This window comes from Micropterus salmoides, unplaced genomic scaffold, assembly GCF_014851395.1.
Source record: "Micropterus salmoides isolate LMB-PRFRI ecotype aquatic unplaced genomic scaffold, ASM1485139v1 Ms_hic_scaffold_8, whole genome shotgun sequence".
Taxonomy (NCBI): Eukaryota; Metazoa; Chordata; class Actinopteri; order Centrarchiformes; family Centrarchidae; genus Micropterus; species Micropterus salmoides.
Window position 1 is genome coordinate 29986862 of NW_024044570.1, and position 25790 is coordinate 30012651.

The window sequence follows — 25790 nt, forward strand, 5'->3', positions numbered from 1 at the left end:
GTGTGTATGAGAGAGAGAGGGGGCAAAATTAACTTTTGAGACCGGTTAGCCTGGAGCAAGCAGAGAAGAGAGAAGGATAGGGTATGAGAGAGAGAAGGAAGGAATGAGAGCTCTGGTTTGAGGCTTGGCCTGTCATTCCTTTGGAAATTAGATTTGTGGTGGAGCTGCTCTAAATGCACTTAGTAACAGTCCGCTGTCATCTCCACCCAAACTGTTCTGATGTCTCTGCAAGCCCGGTTTCCACGACAGAGCCACATTTACACCACGACGTTTACCCCAAGATGATTGTATAATGTTCTTTTTGCCCACTGCCAAATTTTTGTTCCTGTAAGCAACACATCTCATTGATTTATTGCTTTCTAATTTGATATGAACCCATTTTATCTACGGTGTGGTATTTTACTCATCAGAATCAGCACTGGCCCTGCACACGTCAATTTGGTGCAAAATGTGGGAATGTCGGGAAAGTGCAAAGGCTAAACTGGTCCCTGGTCTTCAAAAGCTTTCAAAGGAATAATTCAATTATTCGAGACAAGAATATTTTTAGATGAAAAGATTGATACCACTCTCATGTCTGTACTACAAATGCAAAGCTATAGCCAGGAGACAATTAGCTTAGCTTAGCATAAAGATTTGAAACCGGGGGAAACAACTAGCCTGGTTCTGTCAAACAGTTCAAAATCTAGTTACCACCACCTCGTGTGTTTTTTTGTTTGTTGTCAGGCTAGTTCTTACCCCATTTCTAGTCTTTATGCTAAGCTAAGCTACCACTACTGTCATATTTACTGTACAAACATGACAGTGGTATTGATCTTCTTATCTAACTCTCAACAAGAAAGTGGATGATTGCACGTCCCAAAATGTTGAACTATTCCTTTGAAAACAGGGTTGAATATATTAAGGACATGATCAAAAGCAAACCAGAATTTTATTGACATTAGAAATAACAAAATTAAGCCTTTGTGCTGGCTTAGGCAGTCAACTCCATCCCGCCACTACACTGCAACATTTTCCAACGTACCCTGTCAATTGTGGCGGTGTACTTAAAGCCTAGGGCAGACGAGACGACTTTCATTGTCAGCAGATTGCTGTTCAGTTCAGACTGCGTGACTAGCTGTCAGTGATCTTCTCAGTCCGTAGCTGCTGCTGCCACCTTCAGACAGGTCAACGGGTCTGCTAGTGTGACCTTATCACATTTCAGTTTGTCCAAGTAACGTTTCTTTTCTTCGACTGGCAGCTAAGGTTATTTACTTGTTATGGATTGCTTGTGTAAGTCTGCCGGAAGTTAAGTTTGGGCCAGAGTAATGCACATGCGCATTGTGCAGTACCGTTTGTTTATGTTGTTACCATTGAAAGTGTCTATATTCCCATAATAATCCATTGCACGAGTTGGCTGGCTGCCTTAATTGTCTTTTATCTTTCTCTCATGCAGCTTACACCTATTTCTACAAAGGCACCAATTACTGGAGGTTTGACAACCACAAGACAGAAGCAGACAAAGGCTACCCTCGCTCCATCCTGAAGGATTTCATGGGCTGTGTGGGAGTCCCTGAACCTAAGCCTGATACAGACACTGAGCAGGAACCAAAAGACAAACCAGTCAACCCTTCAGATCGAGGCAAAGATGAGCACAAAGAGCCGGACAGGGGCCGGGACAAAAACACAGAGCCAGAGGAAGATAAAAACTCTAAGCATGACAGCAGAGAGGTGGAGGAGGAGGAGGAGGACAAAGAGGTGAATGTGGTCGTGACGGTGGCCGACAATGAATCAAAGGTCATGACCCTGATCATGGTGATTGTTCCTCTGGTGCTTATCCTGTGCATTCTGGTCCTAATCTACGCAATCCTCAGGACTCTGCAGAAGAAAGAGACGCCAAGGGCCTTGGTGCACTGCAAACGTTCGTTGCAGGACTGGGTATGAGGCACAGAAGTGGAAGAGATAGAACGGGTATTCATCATTTGTCTGGTACAGTCGTTGGTGTCAAAATTTGTACTCGGAAAGAAGCTTCAACGCAGTACTTAAGTCATAGAAAGCCAAGGACCGTTTAGGGCCCCATTCATTGTGAAAACTTTTATTGCTAATGTGACGTAATGCAAAAGTAGTAAAGTCCACGCCTGTGGAGCTCCAGTGTACATTTCTTTCTACTGGCCTTGGAAGATTCTTTCCTGTGCCACCCAGTCTGAAAAAGTAACTCTTTCTTAAAAATTCACATTTATTTCATCACAACATAAAAAAGATATTTCAGCCTCCAGATTTGTACCGTAGAAGACACATGACACAATGTCCGTTTCTGTCAATTCTAGGACAGATGATTAATTTGTAGTAAAAATGCAGACAAGTCGATAATGCACATACACTACACAGAAGCACACATACTGTACATACTCACACGAGTGCTTATAGAGATGAAAACAAATATACTTATAAAGTCTACCATTATATTTGACTATGGTGCCTTTACCAATCTTGACATTTTCTTAGTTATAATTTGCACTTTTGATTCTTTGTTTTGCTGAGGTTGCTTCACTGCAGGTGTGTGTGTGTGTGTGTGTGTGTGTGTGTGTGTGTGTGTGTGTGTGTGCGCAATGCAATGCAGAACTCTGTTTATTAAACACACAGACACACACTAGCAGAAGAAGCTCATCCTCTGACCAGCGCAGAAATGTCAGACAGCTGTGTCTACCACTGAGCCCATTATGTCTGCCCTCTCTCTTACTCAGACACGCACGCCAAGGTCACATGATCTAAAAAAAAAACCTAACTCAACTCATTTGTGCATGCTTGTCCACACACACACACACACCAAGACATAGAGACCACTTACCTAAACAAAGGCACATAGAGTTTTTTTGCACAGACACAAGGGCTCCAGCTTTCCCCTCCTCCAGCCACGTTCAGACTGCACCACTAAAAACACAATCCCAGAGGAGACATATTGATATACGACTGGTGCCGGGCTGGGATGAAATACAAGAGGAGGGGGATTTAGTCACATTTAACAAGAATAATGGTATTTTGCTAATTCTGTCCATCTCATCTTGACCTGTAAAGAGTAAAACCATAGCAAGAGTGGAGTGCCCGTCTGTCTGTAAGTCCTTTTTTTTCATGCTAAAGCTACAAAGTTTAAGCTCATTAAGTGTACAAGGGAGAAGCCTGCAGGAGAGAGAGGACTGGGTAAGGGTCTGGTTTCCATTAAGCCCACATGATGCTGATTTAGTAGTGTCAGGCATGTATGGGGGTGGGGGGGGGGTGAGAATGCAAAAAGAAGGAAGTATAAAAGCAATGGTAGTGGGGAGTAAGGAGAAAGGGGAAATGAGAGAGAATGAGATTTGTGAGGGTAAGAAAGAAACCAGGAGAGGCACAAATTGAGGGGGGGAGAGGGAGGGCTCTGCCAGCATTTCCTCTCCAGTTTTCTCTGGAGAAGGAGGAGCAGGGGAAAGAGGGAGGAAAGATTTTGGGGAGCGGCAGCGCTGGCGTTGTGCCTCCTGACCTAGATTGGGACACTTAAGTCCACTCCTCTTTTTCAAGTCTTCTTGTTTTTGCTCTGTTTGTTGTCATGAGCTGGAGATGACTTCCTCTGTGACCCTCCTTCCTATCCTCCGCTGTCTTTCTCCCTGCTTCTTTCCCTTTCCTTTTTCAAATCTCAATTTTTGTGTCATTGCTGTCACCTTCCTTACTCCACTTCTGCACTCCCAAACATTTTAACACAGAAACATCTGCAGAAAGTGATCCTTAATGTGTCTATTGAGCCTCGTACTATGTATCTGTCTCTGTGTAATGCCACTATTCAAACACTACAATTATTACCCTTGAAGTTTGTGCCTATATTTTGTTTTGGCCTGTCTTTGACATTTCATTGTGCCTTTTTTTTCTGTGAATATTGGGGGGGCATTTTTTATACTATAAATAGCATGAGGGAAAGTTTTTTTAAAATATATTTCTTCTTTTTTACTAATCGTATCGTTTTGTAGTTTTGTACATTTTGTTTGTGTTCAGGTTTTCTGTAAGAACAGCAGTAGATTATTACGACAATGTTGATGCATGCAGGGCATGTTTTGTAAGGCCTGTGCACTCCTGTGTAGAGTACCTTAAAGATTTCACAATAAAACTCACAGGTATAAGCAACTTTGCTTTGCTGCAGTTTTTTAACTTGCTGTGCAAATGTCAAGTTCACGTAGACTATTCTACCTGTGGCCACAGGAGGGCAGCATTGCCTTTAAAATGTTGAAAACTAAATCTCTTTCACTGCTTTCATCACAACATACACACACAAAAATCACCACACTGTGTATGTGTGCTTATACAAAGGGCAATGGCGGAAATTAAGTACATTTACTCAACCACTGTACATTGGTACAATTTGGAGGTAATTGTAGTTGAGTGTTTCCATTTAATGCAACTTAATGCTTAATTTGAATACTTTTTTAATACTACTTTATACAGTTAAAATATTTCATTATGAAATACTGTTCCAGTTTTTACTGTACTGCATGTACAACTGGGGTTACCTGTTACTTTCCTTTCATCAAAAATATGATGCATTTATTGACTACGCGTGAAGCCTAATATTACTAATATAACACTGAAAGATGCCACTTGCTGATAATTTTTCAGTATTTTTATTATGCAGGACTGTGACTTACAGAGTACTTTTACATTGTGGTACTACTACTTTCACTTAAGTAAAGGATCTGAGTACATTTTCCACCAATAAACAGATGTAATGTTTGTGTGTGTGTGTGAGAGAGAGAGAGTGTGGGCACAATGCGTGATTGCCTTTGTCTATTGTGAGTGAGCGCTCTTTCCCGCATGTCTTTATGTCAGAGGTAATCAGGCTTAGCTTCCATCACAGATCATCCACTACAGCTTTACCTCTGCACTCGCCTTTTCTTTCATCTACTCCGTCTTTCTTCCTTTATTTGAATCTCTCTCTGTAAACCATCACAGCCCATTGTTCTTTTCAATCTCATTTAAGATATATGAACACATTTAAACAAAAATGAATGATATGAGGAACTATAGTTTACTCCAAACTAGAGACTGTCATCCAGTTTCCATACCCTCAGCTTTGCTCACTTCCTCTCCCCCAAGTTTTTGCTCAATCTGCCCCCTGTGTTGTGTCTTATCCAGATGTTCAATTAGGATTGAGGCCACTATGGTGCCACCATATTCCAGCCAAGGGTCTGTGTCATCGACCTGTTCTCCCAGCTTATCCCCTGCTGAGCTGATAATGGGATCTACCCTCTGCCTCCTGCCTATTCAGCACCATAAATTGTTCCCATTCTCAAACACAACAACACGCCTCATTAAATGAGACCTAACCACCTGTCCGAACTGTTAAACTTACATTACATGTGATATTTGCTATGACTGATGCTCGTACTAGTTGTTTGTTTGGGACCAGAGCAGCTATTCTTTCATTGTTACAGTACAACCAATTACAACAAATATGCCATGTCCTGCTTCCAAGCAGTCAGTTAATGAGGCAGTGCTTGATCACTCTCAGGTGTCATGCCATGCTTTCTCTCCTCCTCTTTATCCCCCCTTTCCTCTGCCTGAACTGTCTTTATCTTGATTTCTCCTCCTCCTTCTATTTTCCATACTGTTTGTCTGCCTTTAATCCACCAGCCACCCTCCTCCTCCATATTCACTGTTAATTATAATTCCACAACTGTTTAACACCTTTAAGTGAATTAGTTACACCGTAAGAAAACTCAGTACACTACTGTAAAAGTCATGTTTTCATTACAAAATGTACTTAAAGTATCAAAAGTAAGTGCACACTATGTCGAAAAATGTCCCCTGTAAGTGATATTTTATATACTACACTATTAGATTGTTAATACTAAAGCAGTAATTTTGGAGATACTAATTTTACTACTACAGTTTGGTAGCTCAGTCCAGCGGATCCCAACCTACGGTCATTAGGCCCCTCCAAGGGTTCACAAAAAATGTGGTAAGATATTAATGGGGTGTGTGTGTGTGTGTGTGTGTGTGTGTGTGTGTGTGTGTATGTATGTATGTGTATATATATATATATATATATATATATATTTTTTCAAGAACAATGCATTATATTTTATATCGTTATCAAATGTTTCAGGATTTAAATAACATTTTGTATGGACATTCATGTCATTTCAAAAATTAATGGCATTTGTGCTCAGTGTTAGCAAATTACTACACTAACACGGTAAACAGTAACATGTCAGCGTTGACATTGTAAGCCTGTTAGCATGTTGACGTTAGCATTTAGCTGAAAGCAGCGGTGTACATCCTCACAGAGCTGCTAGTGTGGCTGTACATCTCTGAAAAGTAACTGAAGCATTTAAATACAAGTAGTTAAGTAAAAAGTACAGTATTACCCTGTAGTTGTAGTGGAACGACATTATACAATAGCAGAATACTCAAAGTATCTCAAAATTATAGGACACAGTTCTTTAACTTTTAGTTACTTTTAGTCTGCTGTTAAACGACCATTTCTGAAAAAGATTGCTTCCCGGTCAAACTTTGAGACTTACTAATAAGCTTTACCTTCCTCTGTCTCCTGCTGACAGTTATTTAGTCAAAAGGTTGGCTTTATATAGCTCATCGCTGGCCAGTCAGCATAAGGGGCCCTGCGTCACTTGCTGGGGATAAAACATGGGATAAAACTGTAATGAGGATGGGATATGAGATAATAGCGAACAGAGATGACAAGGTGGAGGAGAGCATAGTTGACTCTAGCTGCCTCATATACCAAGTGCATTGTGCATATAGTGCAGAAAAGAGACATTTGACATTTGAAAATTTGCATTTTAAATTATTCTATGTAACTTGATTATAAACAAAGGGCGATTGAAAACAAACTATACCCCTTTTCAGATCAGTATACTGAATATCAGAATATCAGGAAAGTTTCCCTCCTTGGGCAGAGAGGCAGAGTGCAACAAACAAAGATTCATAATCCAGACGCAAACACATAATATCACACCAATACTTTGCATCTTGCACTATGTCACAATGGTGGTAGAAAAAGTGCTCTTTCTTTCACAAACCCCCTGTAGTCTGTGGTTATGTGAGGTTGGACTATCCACGTGGTGCTTGTTGCTGTCTTCCTTGGAGTGGTAACAGTTTATAGGTAGCAGTATTTGTAGTATAGTTACAGGGAAGATGTCCTGATGATACGTTTCTCTGCTGTTAATCTGTGTGGGCTCACAGTCCAGGATTGTGCCTTGACCTTCAGGTGGTGCTGGTTAATCCTGTTGCCGCTGTGGAAATCCCAGCAGACCTGTGCTGGCAGTGCCGCACTCTGGATCTCTACGCCACCGGCATGCAGAACCACCTGTAGACACGCAGGTAAGGAAGTCTCAGTTATTCTTTACAGATACAGGGAAATACACAAATTAACATATAGTGGTAAAATGAATTCCTGAGTGCTGATTTGAGGTGAGTGTCATGATGATCTGTCTTGGTAAATAGACAGTAGGTGAAGTCGCTGTTTATGTGAGCAGAAATGTTGATTAATGTTTTGACTGGTTATTTTTTTCTATAGCTTCGGATTTGCTTTTGTCAAAGTCTATACTGCCAGGTTTTATCTGAGGACAGACAGGCTTAAATGCACAAATCCTTCCTAAATTAGTAGACAAAAGAATTACATCTTTGGAGTGTCGCCCTCTGATTTATGCTCTTTTGATGAATGACCTGGTGTGATGAGGACATACGCGAGGAATTGATCCAGGCCTTAAGCAGCGAGGAAGGCTGTAGATTAGTTAGGAGGGAGAGCTGCACTATTTAATCCAATGCTACGAACTTGAAATTAGGCCAGGGAAGAGGCCCCTCTGATCTCTGCTGATTGGGACAGTGTGTCAGTAAACACACTCTGGAATAACAGAGAAAACAGCTTTGGAAAGAAACCTTGTATGTGGATTTTCTATGAACAGACAAACACTTCATAGATAACCAATCCCGCACCTACATAATTTGTAAACTCTGCGAGCTGTGAAACTTCATTCAGGCTATATATATTTTCCCTCTATGTCTAGAGTGTACATTTAGCTCCAACAGACCTTCCTGGCCTCTTTTTGGTCGCATTATAGATACAATGGATATCCTCTTGGCTCTGGACATAAAGTAGATGCAAGCAATGCAAAACAAATTAAAGATACTGTACCTTTTAGTTGTATCAGCAAAAGGAACTATTTGAATTTGACTAAATTGTGATTATTGTCCATGGACATTTAGAAATCATTATATTTGTCAAGACAGCTAAGACAGCCGTCCTGGTTGCTGCCGACCTGCCTGCTATGGTCAGTTAGCAGGACATCCTGCAGGTGCAGTGGCTCTTTGCACAATTTCTGAAGTGGAATATTTCAACAGTCTGATAAACTGTCACAGCAGATAATACAAAAAAAACAGCCAAGTGGCAACCTCGCTAGCTCTGTAAACCCCTTTCAGTTGTCCTCCTTCCTGAACATTTGTGACTGATTTCTCCTGGTCTGATTTAACTCTCTGTCACCTGAGGATGCTGTTGGTAAAGCAGCTTATGGTGCAGTTAACCTCTGCCCCTCTGCCTTTTAGTCTCCCCTGACTTTTGACTTATGTGCAAGATTTGCATAAAAAACAGGGTTCTGGTGTGTCTCTCCTCTCTGAGTTCACTGTGAGATTTTGGATAATTCATGGATGCACATGACAACCTAATTTATTCAGTTATATACGATTCCAGCTTTACCTAACTAATGTTTTAATTGATTAAGCTAGAGTCAAATATTTTCTAATTCATATTCCAGGCACCACTGTAAAAGTTTTTAAATCTGTGATTGAAAAATGAGTCAAGAAGACCATAGAGTGATATTAGAGAGAGCAAAAATGAGGCAGGTGAGTGTCCTTCATCAGACCTCATTAGCTCCAGCTAAGGGCTCTCTGTCTGACAGATGAAGTGGCTGCTTTAATGAAGACACGAGGAAAGAGTAATAGCAATTATCATCATTATCATCATCATCATTATCAACAATGTTTCGATGAAGGGCATTTGAGTGGCTGACTATGTGTGTGTGTTCAACAGGATGTTTAACTGGGTGGTGAAAGTGGTCCCCCAACTCCCTGAAGCTCCCGGGACAGACGAAGCTTTTAAGATCCCTGATGCTGTACGACAACACACACACACACACACACACACACACACACACACACACACACACAATCAACACACACACACACACAATCAACACACATCAGACCACATACACACACACACACACACACACATAATCAACACACATCAGACCACATACACACACACACACACACACACACACACACACACAATCAACACACACACACACACAATCAACACACATCAGACCACATACACACACACACACATAATCAACACACATCAGACCACATACACACACACACACACACACACACATAATCAACACACATCAGACCAAATACAGTATAACTTCCAAGTATTTCTTCTCACTCTTTTTTGTCTCTGTCTGTCTGACCTTGCAGGACCTCCCCAAAAATAAAGGTTAGGATTATTTTCAACTTGTTTCATGCTGTTTGCACTGCACCTTTAGATATGTATGCACATATATATGTGTTTACATGAGTTGTTTGCTTATGTGTAAGAATGCATCTAAAACACAAGTATATTTTGGTTTTAACTAATCCCACAGTGAAGAGTCCTCTACAGAAAAACACAGACGAGGTTTCAGAGGACAGGTAAACCTCTCTGTCCATTAGTTTGTGTGTGTGTGTGTGTGGAAGTACCAACATCTTACCATCTTTCCTCACCTCCTCTGCAGCCAGGCCCAGACTGGAGTTTTAGGCTGGCTGTCCAATGGGTTTGTCAGCTCCCTGCCTCAACCTTCAGGCTCCCCTCGACTCAGCAGGTCCAACTCTGACGCCAAAGTGAGTGCATACTAACTCATGTACATGTTTGTGTGCTCATGTTGACGTCAGGTCGTCTACATATTGTCCTATGAGAAATAAATCTGTTTGCTGGTTAAGCAACTGACTGATAAATTGGTAATCCAAACATATCAGCCAGTCATGTCCCACTTCAAAGTGAAACTTCAATGGGAAGCTTTAGTACAAACTTGTCTTTGCACATTGTCATTTTATCGATGTCTGTCTTAATGAAGCACCAGGACATTGTTACGGGAAAAAAAAACCTTCACCTGGGCCAGATAGAGTTCAATGCAAAATATATTTAAGGTAATGTCAATGCAGGGTACAAATTCAATCGAGTTAGTTCATGAAAAAAACACCAAAGCTCAGTCATGCATTCACTTATATTTTTAAGACATGCTCCTCCAGGATATTCCCATTGGTCCACAGTCAAAACCCAGAAGTTATTGGTTATAAAATTAAAACGTGATCGGATGCCATTATGCTTTACCTGTGTGATGGCATAAAGAATTTCCTGCCTACCTATATCTGTATCCTGTATCCGAAGCCTGTTCCCAGCACAGCGGAGCCAGCACCCAGTTATATGGAGACTATTCTCTGAAACGCCTTCATTAGCAAGTCCAGTTAAATATTTGCTCTGGTATGCAAAGGTCAAGACCCCTCTTCTGTGCTTCATGTTTTCTATGATCACTTCATGCCTTCTATGACTAAAATATTATAAATAATAAGACACTTATTAAAGCAAATAACACTTATTAAATAAATAACGTTCAACAAGGAAATATTTCAGATCAAGTGCTCTTTTCTACTGTTATTGCACAATAAACCTGGTGTCAGTTTGACAAAGACAAAACAAGAGGAAGGGACATTTGGAGTTGAATTTTTTGGCCTTTCATTCTCTATTTTGTTCTTTTTTTGCCTTCCATAACCAGTCTGGAGAGGACGGAGAAAGGTATAGTATGATTAGATAGGAGTGAATATTTAATGTTAAATACGGTCTTCAAAAGTTAAATACAAATATGTTTTTCTCCCAGGTCTGGAGTCATAAACTGGGTCACTCAGGGTCTAACCAAGGTGTTGCCTCAGCCTGATGAAAAATACAAAGAGAGAGAGATTATCGACACCAGCAATGACGAACACACTGAGGTGAAAGGCTTGGACTTTTTAGTCTATTTAGCCAGTAAACTATAAAGTTTAGTGATACAGATAAAACTTCACAGTACAAGACAACATCTGAACTACTAGTGCTATTATCAGTACTGCTACAAACTTAGTGCCTTAAAACAAAACCTAAAACTTATTTGGCATATAAATTATATATTGTTATTATATTATCTTAACATCGAGGAACAACAACTCCTATGTAATCAAATGCATGGTCGTCAATAAGCCAGTCTAGTACATTACTTTTCTCCCCAGAAACAAATACTCCTACGTAATAGGAATGTGTTTTATTTAATTAAGTTTTTACTTATGTATGTGCAAATGGATAAATCTAGTAGTTCAGTCAACAAGAGAATCTACGTCTTTGAACTGTGTGACACTTGACACAACTTAATACTGTCCCACAGGCTTATATGACTAATCATGTGTTAGGATTAAGCTTATAAAGGAATCCACAGGGGCTTTAGCCAGGTTAAAGCCCTCCAATAACTTCCCTGCTATTTAAACCAGTTTCCTCGTGTGACAATGCTCTTACCTGGAAGCCTCGGGGCTGCAGTGACAAACATCAAGACAACTCCTCACAACAAATCAGACACATTTTTTAAATAACATTTTGTTGATTTTTAACTTAATTTAAAAAAGGGATATACATTTATCAAAAATGTTTATATTAGAGATGATTAAATCTGGCCCCAGCAGAGCTTGCATGAGGAGACACACATTTGGCTTATACTGTAGAGTTGATGGACAAGCAAATAACAGACCATCATTAACCTCTGTGGGGCTCACGTTGACACAATGGGTGTAATACACAAGCACATTCATTATTTTTTCATTAATAATACAATAAGTGCTACAAGAATAAAGTAAGACACTTAAGAAAATGTTAAAACCATGCTCTGTTGCTTTGACTTCAAATGCATGTTGTCTCTTTTGCCCTAGGTCTATGAGTTAGCAACAATGCCAGGTATGTTTCTTGATCATTTGCCTATGTGTTTCGCCATTTTACAGAGAAATAAATGTTCAAAAATGTTTAAATTTGTGATTAAATATCAGTATTTTACCACCCGGACTGGGGAGCTGATCTCTGCTGTCTGACTAGTCTGTCTGTCTGTCCAGATTTTGATCCCCTCCCACACATCCCAGTGGTGGAGGTAGAGTCAGAGGATGAGATGGAGGTAGAGACCCCTCAATTCCCTCCCAAGTGAGTATAATTTCTACACATAGACAGTGATAAGAGCTGAACCTTGACACACCAACACATACCCAACACTACCTGACATTTGACGGATCCCTTTGTGTATAGATTATAGATTTTATATTTTTAGTCCAAAGTGCAGTAGCATGATCAGCCGGACATTGCTAGACTATCGCACACACACACACACACACACACACACACACACACACACACACACACACACACACACATCAGACTAGGTAGTGAGGAGCTTTGTCTTTTTCTACTGCAGGGTGGTGAAGTGGATAAAGCAGATCATCCCTCAGCCAGTTATACTGCCGCCTGGTGCTGTACCCATTGAACCATCAAACAAGTCCTCTCGCTCATCTCTGGACAAAAGTACACACACACACACACACACACACACACACACACACACACGAATGTACATTTGCCCCAATGCACACCAGTGGGCGTGTGTTTACCCACAGTGCAAACCTACACACACTGGCATGGACAGTCACAACTTACCTCCTTGAAACCTTCAAGTCTTAAGATCTCCAATACTCAACATATTTTGACTTTAATGGATGGACATTTGTTTTGTACAGCATCTTGCACACTGAATTTCATGTCTTTCTCTTCTCTCCAGTTTTGTCTCCACCACCCGAATCTCTCAGTGGAATCTCACTGGATACTGATAGCAAGGCCACGGGGTACGTTTTGATCCCTCATTGCCATTTTGAAAATCTCATAAAAGATAAAATCACACTTTAATGATCTCTAAAAAAAATCAAATTCCATGGGAATTTAGATAATTGTGACTAATTGTGCGTTTAAAGTGGTGCTTTTAAGGCCAATGAAGGTCGGCATCTTTGCATAGAAGAGCCAGAATAGACCTTTTTCACAGCAGACATCTTGACGTGTCATACTAAAAAGGAAAAGCTAGGGTGTTACTAATAACATTAACAATGGCTCCATTCTGCTCAAGTCCCAGTAAGCCGTGACACCTCTGCTAGACAAAGTGTCTTCCATGAAAAGGTGTAGTCTGTATCTCTGCTAGTTCCCAATTATTAAAGCTGAGCGCACCATTTAAGGTTTTTATAGGCTCCCCTTGGACAAAGCATCAAAGCATACTGTGGCATCATCTTACTACCACTATATGGACAAAGTTCAGTAATGTCAGAAGCCATGCGCACAGCTTGGCAAGCTGGAACGCATGATGCTTCAGGAGCGAGAGTCTTAATTGGCTTAATTTGTCATCCTTCAATCCATCGATCTTACTACACCAACAGATCTTTGAAATTACCTTTATAATTGGAGGGCTGGGATGTTGAAAAGCAGCAAAATGTATGTGTTTTAAGTGTGTAACAGCTTAAATGCATACAGTTAATTAGCTTGTCTCTCGACAGTGTGGTTGGCTGGTTCGTGTCAGGACTGGGCCTGAAGATGCCTCAGCCTGCCATTCCACCCAAAGATGATTCTGAGGTAACTTTTGGGAATAAACAGCTGCTTCTTTCTTTGTCTTTCAACCTGTCAACCTTTCCTTTACCATCCATCTTTTCTGGTATTTATTGTCACTCTCATTTTAGAACTATATTGAAAGCAATTCAACTTATACAACTGCTTTTTCTTTTTTTTTGCTCTCAGAGTCCAGCTGAAGTTCTACAGAAAGGTGAGTTTAGGTTTTATTCTTCTACCTTCCTGTAGTTACAGAAAACCATCTGCTAGCCATTTTCTTGCCTGCCACTGTTCCAGAGTGCCACAATTCACAGTTCAATCAAGTAGATCTACATCACAAAATGTTGTTACTAGAGAGTAATTCTAAAAACATCTCTTTAATAGCATGGGGTGCGTTCAAGTCATTACTCTACTGGCGAAATACTGTATGCCAGTATGCCTTTTGAGTAACTCCCGTGTCATATTTGGATAGTATTGTAAATGTGTTTTCTGCTGAAGCACCGTCTTGTTTTTCCTCCAATAGTCTTTGAAGAGGTGTTTTGGTTGGACGGTCGGAGCCTAACTCAGTCCCTCTTCTCCTTCTGTTTCAGGGGGGAAGGCGCTGCGAGCCCCTTAAACAGCAGGAGGAGACGACTGGGGAACGCTCTGATTCCCACACACAGACAGACAGACACATACAGATAGACATATTGTGCTGTTGGCAGAACAACAGGTGCTGTACAGCGTGCAGCTCAGTACAGAAACTAGGCAGCTGTAAAATACTAATGAATATAGAGATATATTCAACTCACCTTACTGTACTCAGTACAGTTTCATATGAATGTATTACAGCGTAAAATGTGTGCACTGTTATATAACTAAAACTTGTACTGTGTATTCTATAGCTAATCGTATGTGTTTCTGTCTTCAGTCTTTGTGATTTGAATTTGCACATTTTCTATTTGCCACAGAATCATTTAGTAATTGCCATTCATTTGAAATTCCTGTAGAATAAAAGATTGCAGACAGTATATTTTACTACTATTGTGCTTTCACCTATGGCAATTTACACTATATATTCACGTTGCCATTTTCACATCCAGCAAAAGAGCAATAGGAGATGAAAAGATTATGTAATTGTCATTCATTTAAACAGAAATCTGTTTCTGTTTAGAAGAACATTAGCATAAAATGTCAAATCTTCCGCTAGCAATTCACAGAAATCTGGAAATAATATTTAAATGGCAGCTATTGATGTTCATAGGCAAATTATAAACCATATCTATATTTATACATGATATTTAGTGGAAAAGTTTATTTTTCATGTATAAGTCCTACTCCTTAAAAATCCATTAATTATTGTGCTCAAAGAAAGTTGAGTTCAGATCGAGTCTTGATCACATTACATTTTGTGTAAGCTTTTTCACAGGTTTAATTGACATTGCACAACACAAATGCATGAGTACAGCATGCAGTGTATGGCCTACTATGATCCACTTGATATATTTCTATGGCCTTGAACTGTGAAATGTGGCCTGGGGATGTGGCGTGGTGTTGCTTCAGAGAGTTTGACTTGGTTTGAAGGAGCCATACTTGCTCACATTGAAAACATGTTGGCTGTGATGCAGACAAGGTGTTGGAACACATTCATATAATTAAGTACTGTATTGTAAGGATAATGCAGGAATAATAAAGAGTCAGTATGAAATGATTCATGTGGTGGTCTTATCAATAACCTGCCCAATAATTGGTATAAAGAACAACTTAAGCCTGACAGCATCCGTGCCCACTTGAAACACTTCCATTACCGCCATACATCATCAACACACAAAGATGAATTAAATGTTCCATCTCTTAAGAACTTCCAACATGAAACCAAAAAAGTGACAGAGCATATAGAAACTTTACAGTTGTATACCTGCATTATAAGCAGCCCTGTCTGAAACCCTGGTACTTTATTAATTCCATCAGTAGATCAAATCCAGTTTGTAATGTGTGTCCATACAAAAAAATCCTTCATATAGAAAAAACCAGAACCAACATCCATCACCAACATGTCCAATGTCAACCACAAGTCTCTTGCTCCTTACACACAAATTGATCCATGTCACCCTCTCGTAGTTTCATCCAAACTCAAACCTGACATGGTACTAGAAGACGTGGAGTCAGACAACGAGGGCCAGCCGAAACGTGAACATCAGTCCAAAGCGGCAGCACCGTCCACATCACTGACTGCACCATCACTGACAACACACCAACAGCAAGAAGCGACACAGCAGACACAGTCCAAACCACTGCAGTCTCAAAAGTGCGTTGACTCCAACCCAGGACCAGAACGGTCAGAGAGCTTGACAAAGATATCTCAGGAAGATGCTGAGACCCAGACGGGCCGCTGGACTCCATTCATTGAAAGCATCAAGAAGGAGGCCGAAGATGTGGCTTTGGCTACCATGGAGGAACGGTAAGAGAGGTGGAGAACAAGAGGGTGGAGGTGCTGCAGACTATTGCCATATTAAAGACACTTCCACTGTGTGTAAATTATTCATATCATTTAAAATAATAATTAAAATAAGTTAGTCAAGAGTACTAAGTCACAAAGAGTGGTCACACTGGACTCTGATAAGCCAATAATACCAGCTGTTCAGTTAAGCCAACAGGTTGTTTGCTTTTCAGTAAAAAAATGCAGCAAACCTAAACAAATGTCATTTTTAAATTTCCCTTCATCATTTTTTAAGAGTTCTAATGCATAGAATCATCAATTGTATTGATCTTGATTAACTTATAGTATTAAAGTAGTAGTAGAAGTATTCAAAATCAAAGTCTTCCTCAAAACATCAGCGACAACACAAGCTGTAACTTGTTAGTTCAGCCTCTTTTTAATGGATTCCCTTGCTTTATGCCCCTTATAGTCTTCCTGTTTATGTATTTGATTTGATTGACTGGATCCGTAGAGACTCATGTCACATCCAAAATTTAATTTACCACAATACTAACAATTATCATACAGCACAATCATATCAGTGTGTCCTGCCTCGCTTTAGTCTGCTGCAGGAGCGCGTGGAGATGGCTCGAATGGCTGAGGAGGTGGCCAGGCAGACAGCTGAGATGGCCATCAGACAGATGACCAGTGAGGGACAGTCCATCAAACTTTCACTGGGGAGTCAAGACCTGCTGGAGGAGCCTGAAGCTGAGTAAGACCTTATGCTCAATTAGAGAGCGAGATAGAGTGTTTGTGCATTTTTGAATGTTTGCATCCTTGTGACACTGCATGTTCATTATGACCAGGCAGAGATTGCCACAAGAAGAGGAGAGTGAAGTGAACTATAGTAAAGTCGCAGAACGCAAATATGGAGGCTTCTCTGTTCTTATCGTCCTTGAAATCCTTCTTGAGACCCTCAACCCACATATGATGATATAGTGAACTATAGTGAGACTGCATTACAACTAAGAATGCATTAAATTTTTCATTAATTATGCATCAATATGGACCCTTTCAGAGCATTTTTTTTTAATCATTATTATTATTCTATTTTGACTTATGCCCTACAGAGAAGACTTCTGCCTCAACAAGCAGTATTTTAATGTTGCAACTGGTGGAGGGGGAGCTGATTTAAATTATGTTATATAGTTTAAACTGTAACAAACTGATGTTCTGAAACTGAATATACACAGTAACTAACTCGTAATAAATATAGTTCAGTAAAAAGAACAATAGCGTATTTCCCTCTGAAGTATAAAGTGTTATGGAATAGAAACACAGCACAGGTCGGCCTAACTGAAATGTTACCCGCATAGTTACTTCCCACCACTGACAGACCTCGGGGCCCCAGTATAACCTGTTGCACAGCACAGTCGTGTGAATTCAGTCTCGTGCTGATCCAGTCATTCGGCTGTCAGCTCCCAAATCCCGCGGGCTCTCGTTATGTGATCCTTGCCGCGCGCTGCCTCAGCATCACACTACCGTGCCATAGCAACCACAGCTTCACTTGGCAACAGCCGGCCCCCTGTCCCCCCACCCCCGGTAACACTCTGCACCTGCTGCTGCTAGAGACGGAAAATGATGGACGGAGGTGTGACGGAATATTTCCCCCCTAAACTGGTTTATAAGACTCCGCAGCAGAGTTAGTGTTAACGTTACTGTGTCGATGCTGGTGGACATTTTCTGTCGGGACTATTAACGATTAACGCACGTGACGGGGCGAGTGAGTATCTTGTCATAACAGCGTGATTATGTAATGTACTTATATATGTTACGAAATTAATAAACCCTAACTGTTCTTCTACCCTAATGTAAACATATACTGTAGGCCTAATTAACGTTTTGTAGGCATCCTGCTACAGGTGGTCACTAAGCCAGTCGTTTTATTCTAACAACAGAGAGAAAAACTACTAACGTTACAGGCTATTGGGAACGCTAAGTTAGCTAACACCGAGGAAAGTTCATGTTTTCACATTTTCCAGTATCATCATTTCAAGTGCAGTCTGTAAAATAATAATGTCATTGTTAACCTAATCTGGGTGCCTACATTGGACAATTCAACACATCACATGCTATCTAAATGTAGAGAAACAAATGTGTGCTGAATACAGCAGTTACATAATGCTAAAAAAAAAGGGAAAATAGAAGAACAGTTTTACACTATTACCTGTATCATTTTAGCTGACTGTGTACATACACTTTTAAAGTGAGTCACGTCCATTTTCTTTTTAAATCCATGTGTTTCTAACATGTTCAAATACAGTCAAATTACTAATTTCAGAGGGTGGAAACCTTCACAAACAGGCACTAAATAGTCAAGTACTTCTGAAAATGGCTGTCTTTGTTTTAAATATTGACTTTACGTTTCAAGATTGCTGGAAGAGTACAGTGTACATTCTGTGTTTGGGTAGGTTTTCCCTAAAAATACAAGCATGTCTGTCCTAACTGTAGTACTGTTTTTATACAACCAACTGTTGTTTAATGGACCACGTTACAATGTGGGGCCTGTCACACTGCCAGACAGCCTGATACATGAATTGTCCAACTAGTTTGTTCCTTGTCCTGTCCTGCAGAGAGGAACAGAGCCTTGCTGAGGAGAAACAGGAGGAAGAGACTGAGGAATCTAAGGAACCAGGTAGAAATCATGACAAAATTGAGTAGATGGCAAAGCACGCTGTCCACGTGCAAAATATTATTATTCAATATTATATTCTTATAATATAATAAATGGTATTTTATATATATAATATTTGTTAATCATTGTCTATTTCTAAAATGTCTGTATCATTTTGTTAATCATTATATATTTCTATAATGTCTGTATCATCAACACCAGGCACATGTTTATCACTGTTGTATTCTAATGTTTATATCTCATGACATCTATAATTTCAAAAAAATCTAGAGCCAAAGGAGGAAGCAGAGCCACAGCAGACTTCCCCCTTTCCACCTCCAAGTCCTGAACCAGTTAAGACCTCTGAGCCTGAGCAAGAACCAGAGCCAGAACCAGAGCCAGAGCCAGAGCCAGAGCCAAAGTCAGAACCAGAGCCAGAGCCAGAGCCAGAGCCAAAGTCAGAACCAGAGCCAGAACCAGAGCCAAAGCCAGAACCAGAGCAAGAACCAGAGACCACGACCCAGGAAGCCAGTTCAGAAGCTGAGCCTGTAACCAAGCAGCCGCAGAAAGCAGAGAAAGACGATCGAAGCGCCAACGCTGACAAAGCTGGTGAAAAAGTAATGTCCACGGCTCGAACATGCACAGTGATGAATGGTTCATCTCATGACCCATGAGACTGTAATACACATGACTGCATGGCCTGACCTTAGGGATGTGCGAGTACACCATTATCTGTATCAGTATCTGTTCAACCAACTAAATTATCTGTATCCGCACTAGAAGTGGGTGAGGTTTAAACCGAACATTGGCAGGACTAACCAGAAGTTGATAATTTAAGCCTGAAATTGAGTTGATCAGAAGTTGATGTACTTACTAGAAACTATGCTTCAGAGCAATGTTTCTGATCACAATGGTAGGAGATCTATTTATATAAATAGTTTTTTTAATAAAAGGTCCTATATTTGTTCTTTATTAGAAAACGGATATTGACACATTTTACTCTGATGATACTTGTGTGTATCAATTGGGTACTTAGCAACAATAATACAAATTTGTGATCTTCTCACCTGTCATTCATTCACATGCTTTGTGTTTTTTGTAGGAGGAGGAAGCTACTGGGGACGGCTGTGGGGGTATGTACTATTATTTTTTGTATGGGAAAATATTCGTCATTATAGATTCTATAGGAGACTGTGGTTAGAGCTGTTAATGCTCTAATTAGCAGTTTCATTCCTGTATGCCTGACTGACTAGTTGTATTGTGTTGAACACACAAGCTGCTTAACTGACAGACAACTATGACTGCGTTTTATTTTATTATTGTACCTCTGTGTCTATCAGAATGGCAGATTCAAACTGACTACATTGCTGTTTGGCTGTCTATTGAACCCATCTCCCACCTTGCTTATATTCTGCCTGACTGTATATCTGCCTATCCACCTGTCTCCTCTATAGCTCCAGTCAGCTGTGATGCATTAAAGAGCTGCCTGATGCGCATTCCTCACACCTCTGAGTGCCTCGGCAACATCAACGCGTTCTTCAAAGAGAACGGCATCTCCACTCCCAAAATACCCCCCATGCCTAAGCTACCCACCCAGCTCTCTGACGTTACCAAGTACTTACCCACCCTGCCCCCTGAATTGCGCCAAGAGCTCTCCCAAATCCGACTCACGCAGGTCCCACGAAATATCGCCCAGACACTGACTGAGCTATTGCCCAAAAGCTCAGACGGTTCCGTTGGCCCCAGTCTGTCCAGTCTTTCCCAGAGCTTTTCAACGATCCCGCAGAAGCTCTCCCAGTTTCCCAGTCGAACGCAGCAGTATTTCCTCAACGTCCGGAACCGCCTCAACAGCCTTATGCCTCAAGATGCCTAATACACAACAACAACAACAACAACAACAACAACAACAACAACAACAACAACAGCAAAAACAGAATCACGACAAGAATCAGCAAGACATTGAACTCTACCGGCTCGTCCGACACTCCCCTCTCCCTCCTCCTCACCACCCTCACCTCCGGTCCCGCTCCCCATCTCCATCTTCCCCCAACGGTAGCACCCTCGACTTGCCTAATGTGCCATCCTACCCACGCCTGCCGCCAATTGTCGGCCCCCCATCAAAGCAGCTCAACTCACCATCCCACAAGCTGTCAGGTCTCTCTAACCCAGCGTTCTTCATTGAAGATGACATTTCAGCAATAAAACCCACAGGTGAATCTGCAGCAGTGGAAAGTTAACTGTGTTCCATCATAAGATTCCTTGTAGATACCTGAACTCAGTCCTAATAGGTCAACAGTTGTCTCATAATGTGTGGCATCAGGATAAAATAGCTCTAAAATTGAAAGAACAACTGATTGCTACAAAACTTTTCTTAAAATAACAAAGACATTTTGCAAGCAGTAAATGATCACCTGAGTTCAGATGTCAAATGAGATGGCAAACGACAGCGTGTTCATAACCCTGAACATGCTGTCACGGAAAAACAGTAGCAGTTTGGTTGTTGTGGTAGTGGTCTTTTTTGTATGTTTATGTGTTGTCTCTTTGTGTCATGTGTCTAATAAGCTCAGACATGATGTGAATAAAGCACTGCAGTTAATTTGTTTGCTAGGGCTTTGAAGATCCAAAAAAATAAACATCCACGCACATGCACATCCTGCCGTTCATTTCCATATAGTGTTGATAAAGTCTGAAACAAATTGTGAACAATGTACAAGAGGAGGCAGCACACTGACTTACAGGGCACTTTTTGTATCTGATGAAGAAGACAGAAGTGTGCCAGCTCACCATGAGCCAGATTAGCCAGACTGAATGGCTTGCCAAATGAGTAAACTAGTCCTCTCAGCTATCAGGTCACTCTTATACATGGCCTAGTTCACAGGTGGATCCTCTTGCATTAGCGCAATGTAGGTCTCGGTAAATCTGCTTCCCTCTCACGCTGCCCTGCCTGGCCTCTGCTCAGAATTGTGACCTGCTTTGCTTACTGCTGTTCTGCACTGCAGTGTCAATGCTAACACGTGCGCATTATTTGTGATGCTCTTCGTTAATCTACAAACATTTTGTGCCTTTCAAACTCTCCAGAGAGCTCTAGCCTCAGCCTTCGTCCAGCCGTCAATGTAGAGGATGTTGATCATGAGAGAGGAGGAAGGGTGGAGGAGAGCAATAACCCCAAAATCCTCACCCCCCAGGACCCCAAACTTACGACCCTCACTGTCCCTGTGACCCCCTTCTGGAGGTCGTCAAAGGTGAGAAGTACCACCCCTAGCAATCAGCTAGAATTGTATAACTGAGAGGGTATTATTCCAGTAATATTTCAGTTTATCTGGGTGTGCATTATAACATTTGTTATCTTTTTCTCTCCCCTCATGCTTTTTATCCACAGTAAAGGAGACAAAGAGTAAGGAAACTGCATGGATCGTTGGAGTTGTACTAGCGCTTTTAATTGTCTTTCAGCAGTGATTAGTCTTTTCCTCCAGTGAAACAATACATATGCATAGCTGTTATATGCACTTATGGCTAATGATTTCACAAGAGAGGAAAGCAAAGTAAGATCAGTAGGATGTGTTATTTGGGTTACGTCAAGGTGTAAGCTTCTCTGTTGTGGAGTGTTTTCATCCAAATGAGATCAAATGATATATTGGTAGCTGGCAAAACACAAACTTCTGAAGACTCTAGATTACAAAACATCTAAAAAGACAAATAATTTCAGTGATAGAATTGTGTTCATGGTTTTAATTGTTAAATTATTATCATTTTGGAGTGAAACTCTTCATGTTTTCCCTGTTTTGTGCAGTTTGAAATGCATCTACTGCCCTCTACTGTCTGCTGTATGTCAGTAGTTAGAAGCATCGTATTGGTCTTTACATACGTCAGTGTCCTGCAGAAACCAAAATCTGAAATGTCTATCGATTTGGTCCCAAGGTTATGAAATCTTTTCTGCACATAAAAGACAACAAGAACTGCTAAAATGACACAAGCAAGTTGAAATGTTTTCGAAAGTCAAGACAGTGTTATTTCTATAGCCCATTATCACAAATCAGCCTCATGGAGAATTTACAACCTGCACAGCACACCCTCTGTCCTTAGACCCTCGATTTTAAGGGGGAAAAAATGGGACAAAACTCAGGAACATCAACAGAGGAGGGATCCCTCTCCCAGGACAAACAGACGAGCAATAGATGCTGTGTGCAGTGTAGACCAATGTAAAATCATAGTATGGAGTGTTTTGTGTTTTGTGTCGTTCTGTGTTGTAATGTTGTGTTGTGAAGGTAGTTTTGCATGGCTTTCACAGATTGTGCTTTTGGCTACTGTGCGGATATTGTCATAACATATCAAAAGTCAATAAACATATGCGTCACAGTCTTGCGCTTGCATCATCACTGTGTCACCTACCTGCAGAGCACTGTGGGTGATTATCTTCACTTGTTATCTGTTTCTTGGAATAATATCATGCTTTCCCTGCCAACACACACCACACACAAACCCCTCTCTCCCCCGTCCCTCTCTCTTAAACACACACAATCAATTAAAACCCTGCTCTGACCGTCCACGACAGTGGTGGAAGGAATCGAAGGACTATCTGGACAAAGATGTAAGATATCCTACCCTTATTAAATACTGTATCAACTCATCTAGTATCCATCTAATTGCTTTCCCCACACATCGTGCTGCCCAGTCGATATATTATCCATCGCCATTCATTAATCCATGCATTTCATATCCTGCCTGCCTTTGCCCATTCACTCATAAAATCATAAATCATTTGCATTCCTCACAATCACTAGCAGCATGTAGTTTTTCCATTTTCCCTTGGACAACGTCTGTCATTTTATTAGGCAGAACTGTATGACAATAACGTGATTTGTGTTTGCAAATAATGTTTTACATGTTGTACAGTAACGTCACAGAAAGAGAAGGAAACAATAACCTAACTAAGGCTGCACAGTCTGAAAGATGTTGCTGTGTCTAACTTTAGCGATAGGAGGCTGCACTCTCAAAGTGAAGATGATGACGATGAAGCAAGCATCCCTGTCAGAGCCTGGCCCAGCCAGTCCAGCTTGCACAGCGCAGATGACATGTGAGCACTGTACACAAATACACGCACACAGTCATGTTTTCACATTAGAGGACATTACACTGACTTATGGAAAAGTATCCGAAGCCTAACCTCAAACCAAGTATTAACCCAAAAACTTTATGATTTACGTTATGGGGAGTTGGGGCCCATAAGGAAGGCCCTACAATATAAATGTGTAATCAGATTAATGTCCTCACAACATGAGTAATACACACTCGCTCTCTCTTACACACACACACAATATATGGACATTCATAAAAAATCCATCAGCTAATTTTATTTCTGACTTTATTTTTCAAGGCTGAAAGAACGTCCTGCTTCTGCAGCCAGTCAGACCAGTACAGTGGTCAACGAGCGTCTTCAGGAGCTGGTTAAGATGTTTAAAGAGAGGACGGAGAAGGCAAAGGAGAAACTCATTGACCCTGACAGCTCAGATGAAGACAGCATCATCCCCTGTGAGTTTTTTCTCACCTATACAAACAAACACACACACACATACACACAGTGAGCTGGCCTGGGACATACAGCATGAAACCTTGCATCCTAACTCACAAAAGTAGAACAAGGCAGACATAACAGGCAGACAGCGGCCTTAGATTGAAGCAGCTGTGTGTGACAGTATATTTTATTTCCAGGTTAAAAGAATCAGCCTTGTCCAGCTGAGAAAGTACTACTCATTTAAGTCACACCTTGGACTGCCATCTATGCACAGTAACATGAAACTGCCACTGACAGACAAACACAGGTGAGAAGTAGCAGTAGTAGCTATCTCCAGGCTTCAATCCAACTTTCCACCTTCATCCCTAAAGTTGAATCACCAGTGTCCCTCATTCATCCCCCAGGCCCCATCCACACTACTGCGTTTTTGTTTTAAAACGGAGACGTTTTGCTATGTTTGCACACCCATCCAGACTAAAACGGCGAAAATTAAGACCTGAATGGAGAAGTTTGAAAAAGCTGCCGACCCCGTTTTCCCTTTTGAAACTCCAGAGAGCGTTTTAGGCTGTCTACACTAACACAGGTATTTTCAAAACCGTAACTTTTTCTACGCGGTTTGGCCGTTCGTCCACACGGAAATGCAGTATCAGGTCACCGAAACTGACCATTATTGAAAACCCTTGCCAGGGTGAAGATTGTAAGAAACGCCGGTTGCAGTGGTTTGGCATTTGACAGAGCTTGAAAGCGTGTTTGTGCGTTTTCATATAGACAGAGATTTTTTTTAAAACAAAGGAGGAAAAATTCCTAAAAAATACCTGCGCACGTGTGGACTAGGCCTTAGTGTGGACGGGCAAAAACAGAGGACTTTAGAAACGGTGACGCAGACTCTCATATTTGTCTCTGATTGGGTCTCATATGTCATGCAAAGTAGAAACACGATTCTTCTGACAGAGTTTTTGACTTGGTATTTTTTAAAATATTTTGTTCTGTGCAAATAACACTAAGGCTATAGCCTACACTTGTAGATTAGATTTTAGATTAGATTAGATTCAACCTTATTGTCATTGCGCATGTCACTGGTACAAAGCAACGAAATGCAGATAGCGTCTAACCAGAAGTGCTTAAGCAATAATTAAATAGAATAACACATTGTTATACAAAGCGCAAGGAATGAATGATATATAAATATAAATATATGTCTTCATGAATGTCTATTGATACAGGTAGGTACAGGCTATGACTATGGCAATACGGTATGAATAACTATATAGTATGCCTGCAGTGTGCGTTGAACGAGATATCAGAGGAAGGGAGGGAGGGGTTGGTTGCTAAAAAAGGTGTATGTGTGTTTGGGGGTTGACAATGAAAATGATAATGAAAAATCATTATAAATAGGTGCAGAGGCTTAAAAAACTTGGGAATCGCACTTCGGGATAATGCTATGTTGATGTTAATACATTTTCCGGAGACTGTAAAATGTAGGGTTTTTTTACACATGTAT

The 25790-nt window shown here is 40.8% G+C and overlaps 1 protein-coding gene, 1 long non-coding RNA gene and 1 pseudogene across 3 annotated transcripts; all 3 read left to right on the plus strand.

The window, feature by feature from the left end:
- Positions 1-4125, plus strand: part of LOC119893465 — a 12727-nt pseudogene extending 8602 nt beyond the window's left edge.
- Positions 4126-4985: 860 nt separating this feature from the next.
- On the plus strand, positions 4986-23133 carry LOC119893464 (proteoglycan 4-like). 2 transcript variants are annotated; one of them, XM_038705647.1, is made up of 22 exons: positions 4986-5956; positions 7226-7338; positions 9044-9125; positions 9499-9517; positions 9666-9711; positions 9795-9900; positions 10833-10852; positions 10935-11046; positions 12007-12031; positions 12184-12268; positions 12537-12643; positions 12897-12960; positions 13657-13732; positions 13895-13919; positions 15806-16145; positions 16726-16875; positions 18737-18798; positions 19069-19394; positions 19880-19910; positions 20232-20988; positions 21856-22019; positions 22157-23133. In XM_038705647.1, the coding sequence occupies exons 3-20, from the start codon at positions 9045-9047 to the stop codon at positions 20648-20650; spliced, it is 2094 nt and encodes a 697-aa protein (XP_038561575.1). In that variant the 5' UTR covers positions 4986-5956; positions 7226-7338; position 9044; the 3' UTR covers positions 20651-20988; positions 21856-22019; positions 22157-23133. The 2 variants fall into 2 exon arrangements, with proteins under 2 accessions (XP_038561575.1, XP_038561574.1); XM_038705646.1 differs by lacking the exon at positions 4986-5956 and having other exon boundaries at positions 6135-7338.
- Positions 23134-23280: 147 nt separating this feature from the next.
- LOC119893193 lies at positions 23281-24300 on the plus strand. Its single transcript, XR_005442777.1, has 3 exons — positions 23281-23365; positions 23750-23851; positions 24152-24300. It is a non-coding gene; the product is annotated as an uncharacterized LOC119893193 (long non-coding RNA).
- Positions 24301-25790: the final 1490 nt, after the last annotated feature.

Coding starts and splice junctions, on each gene's coding strand:
- LOC119893464 (XM_038705647.1), top strand. CDS start 9,045: ATGTTTAACTGGGTGGTGAAAGTGGTCCCCCAACTCCCTGAAGCTCCC. Junction 12,032..12,183: donor TGAGTTAGCAACAATGCCAG/GTATGTTTCTTG, acceptor CTGTCTGTCCAG/ATTTTGATCCCCTCCCACAC. Junction 19,911..20,231: donor TACTGGGGACGGCTGTGGGG/GTATGTACTATT, acceptor TCTCCTCTATAG/CTCCAGTCAGCTGTGATGCA.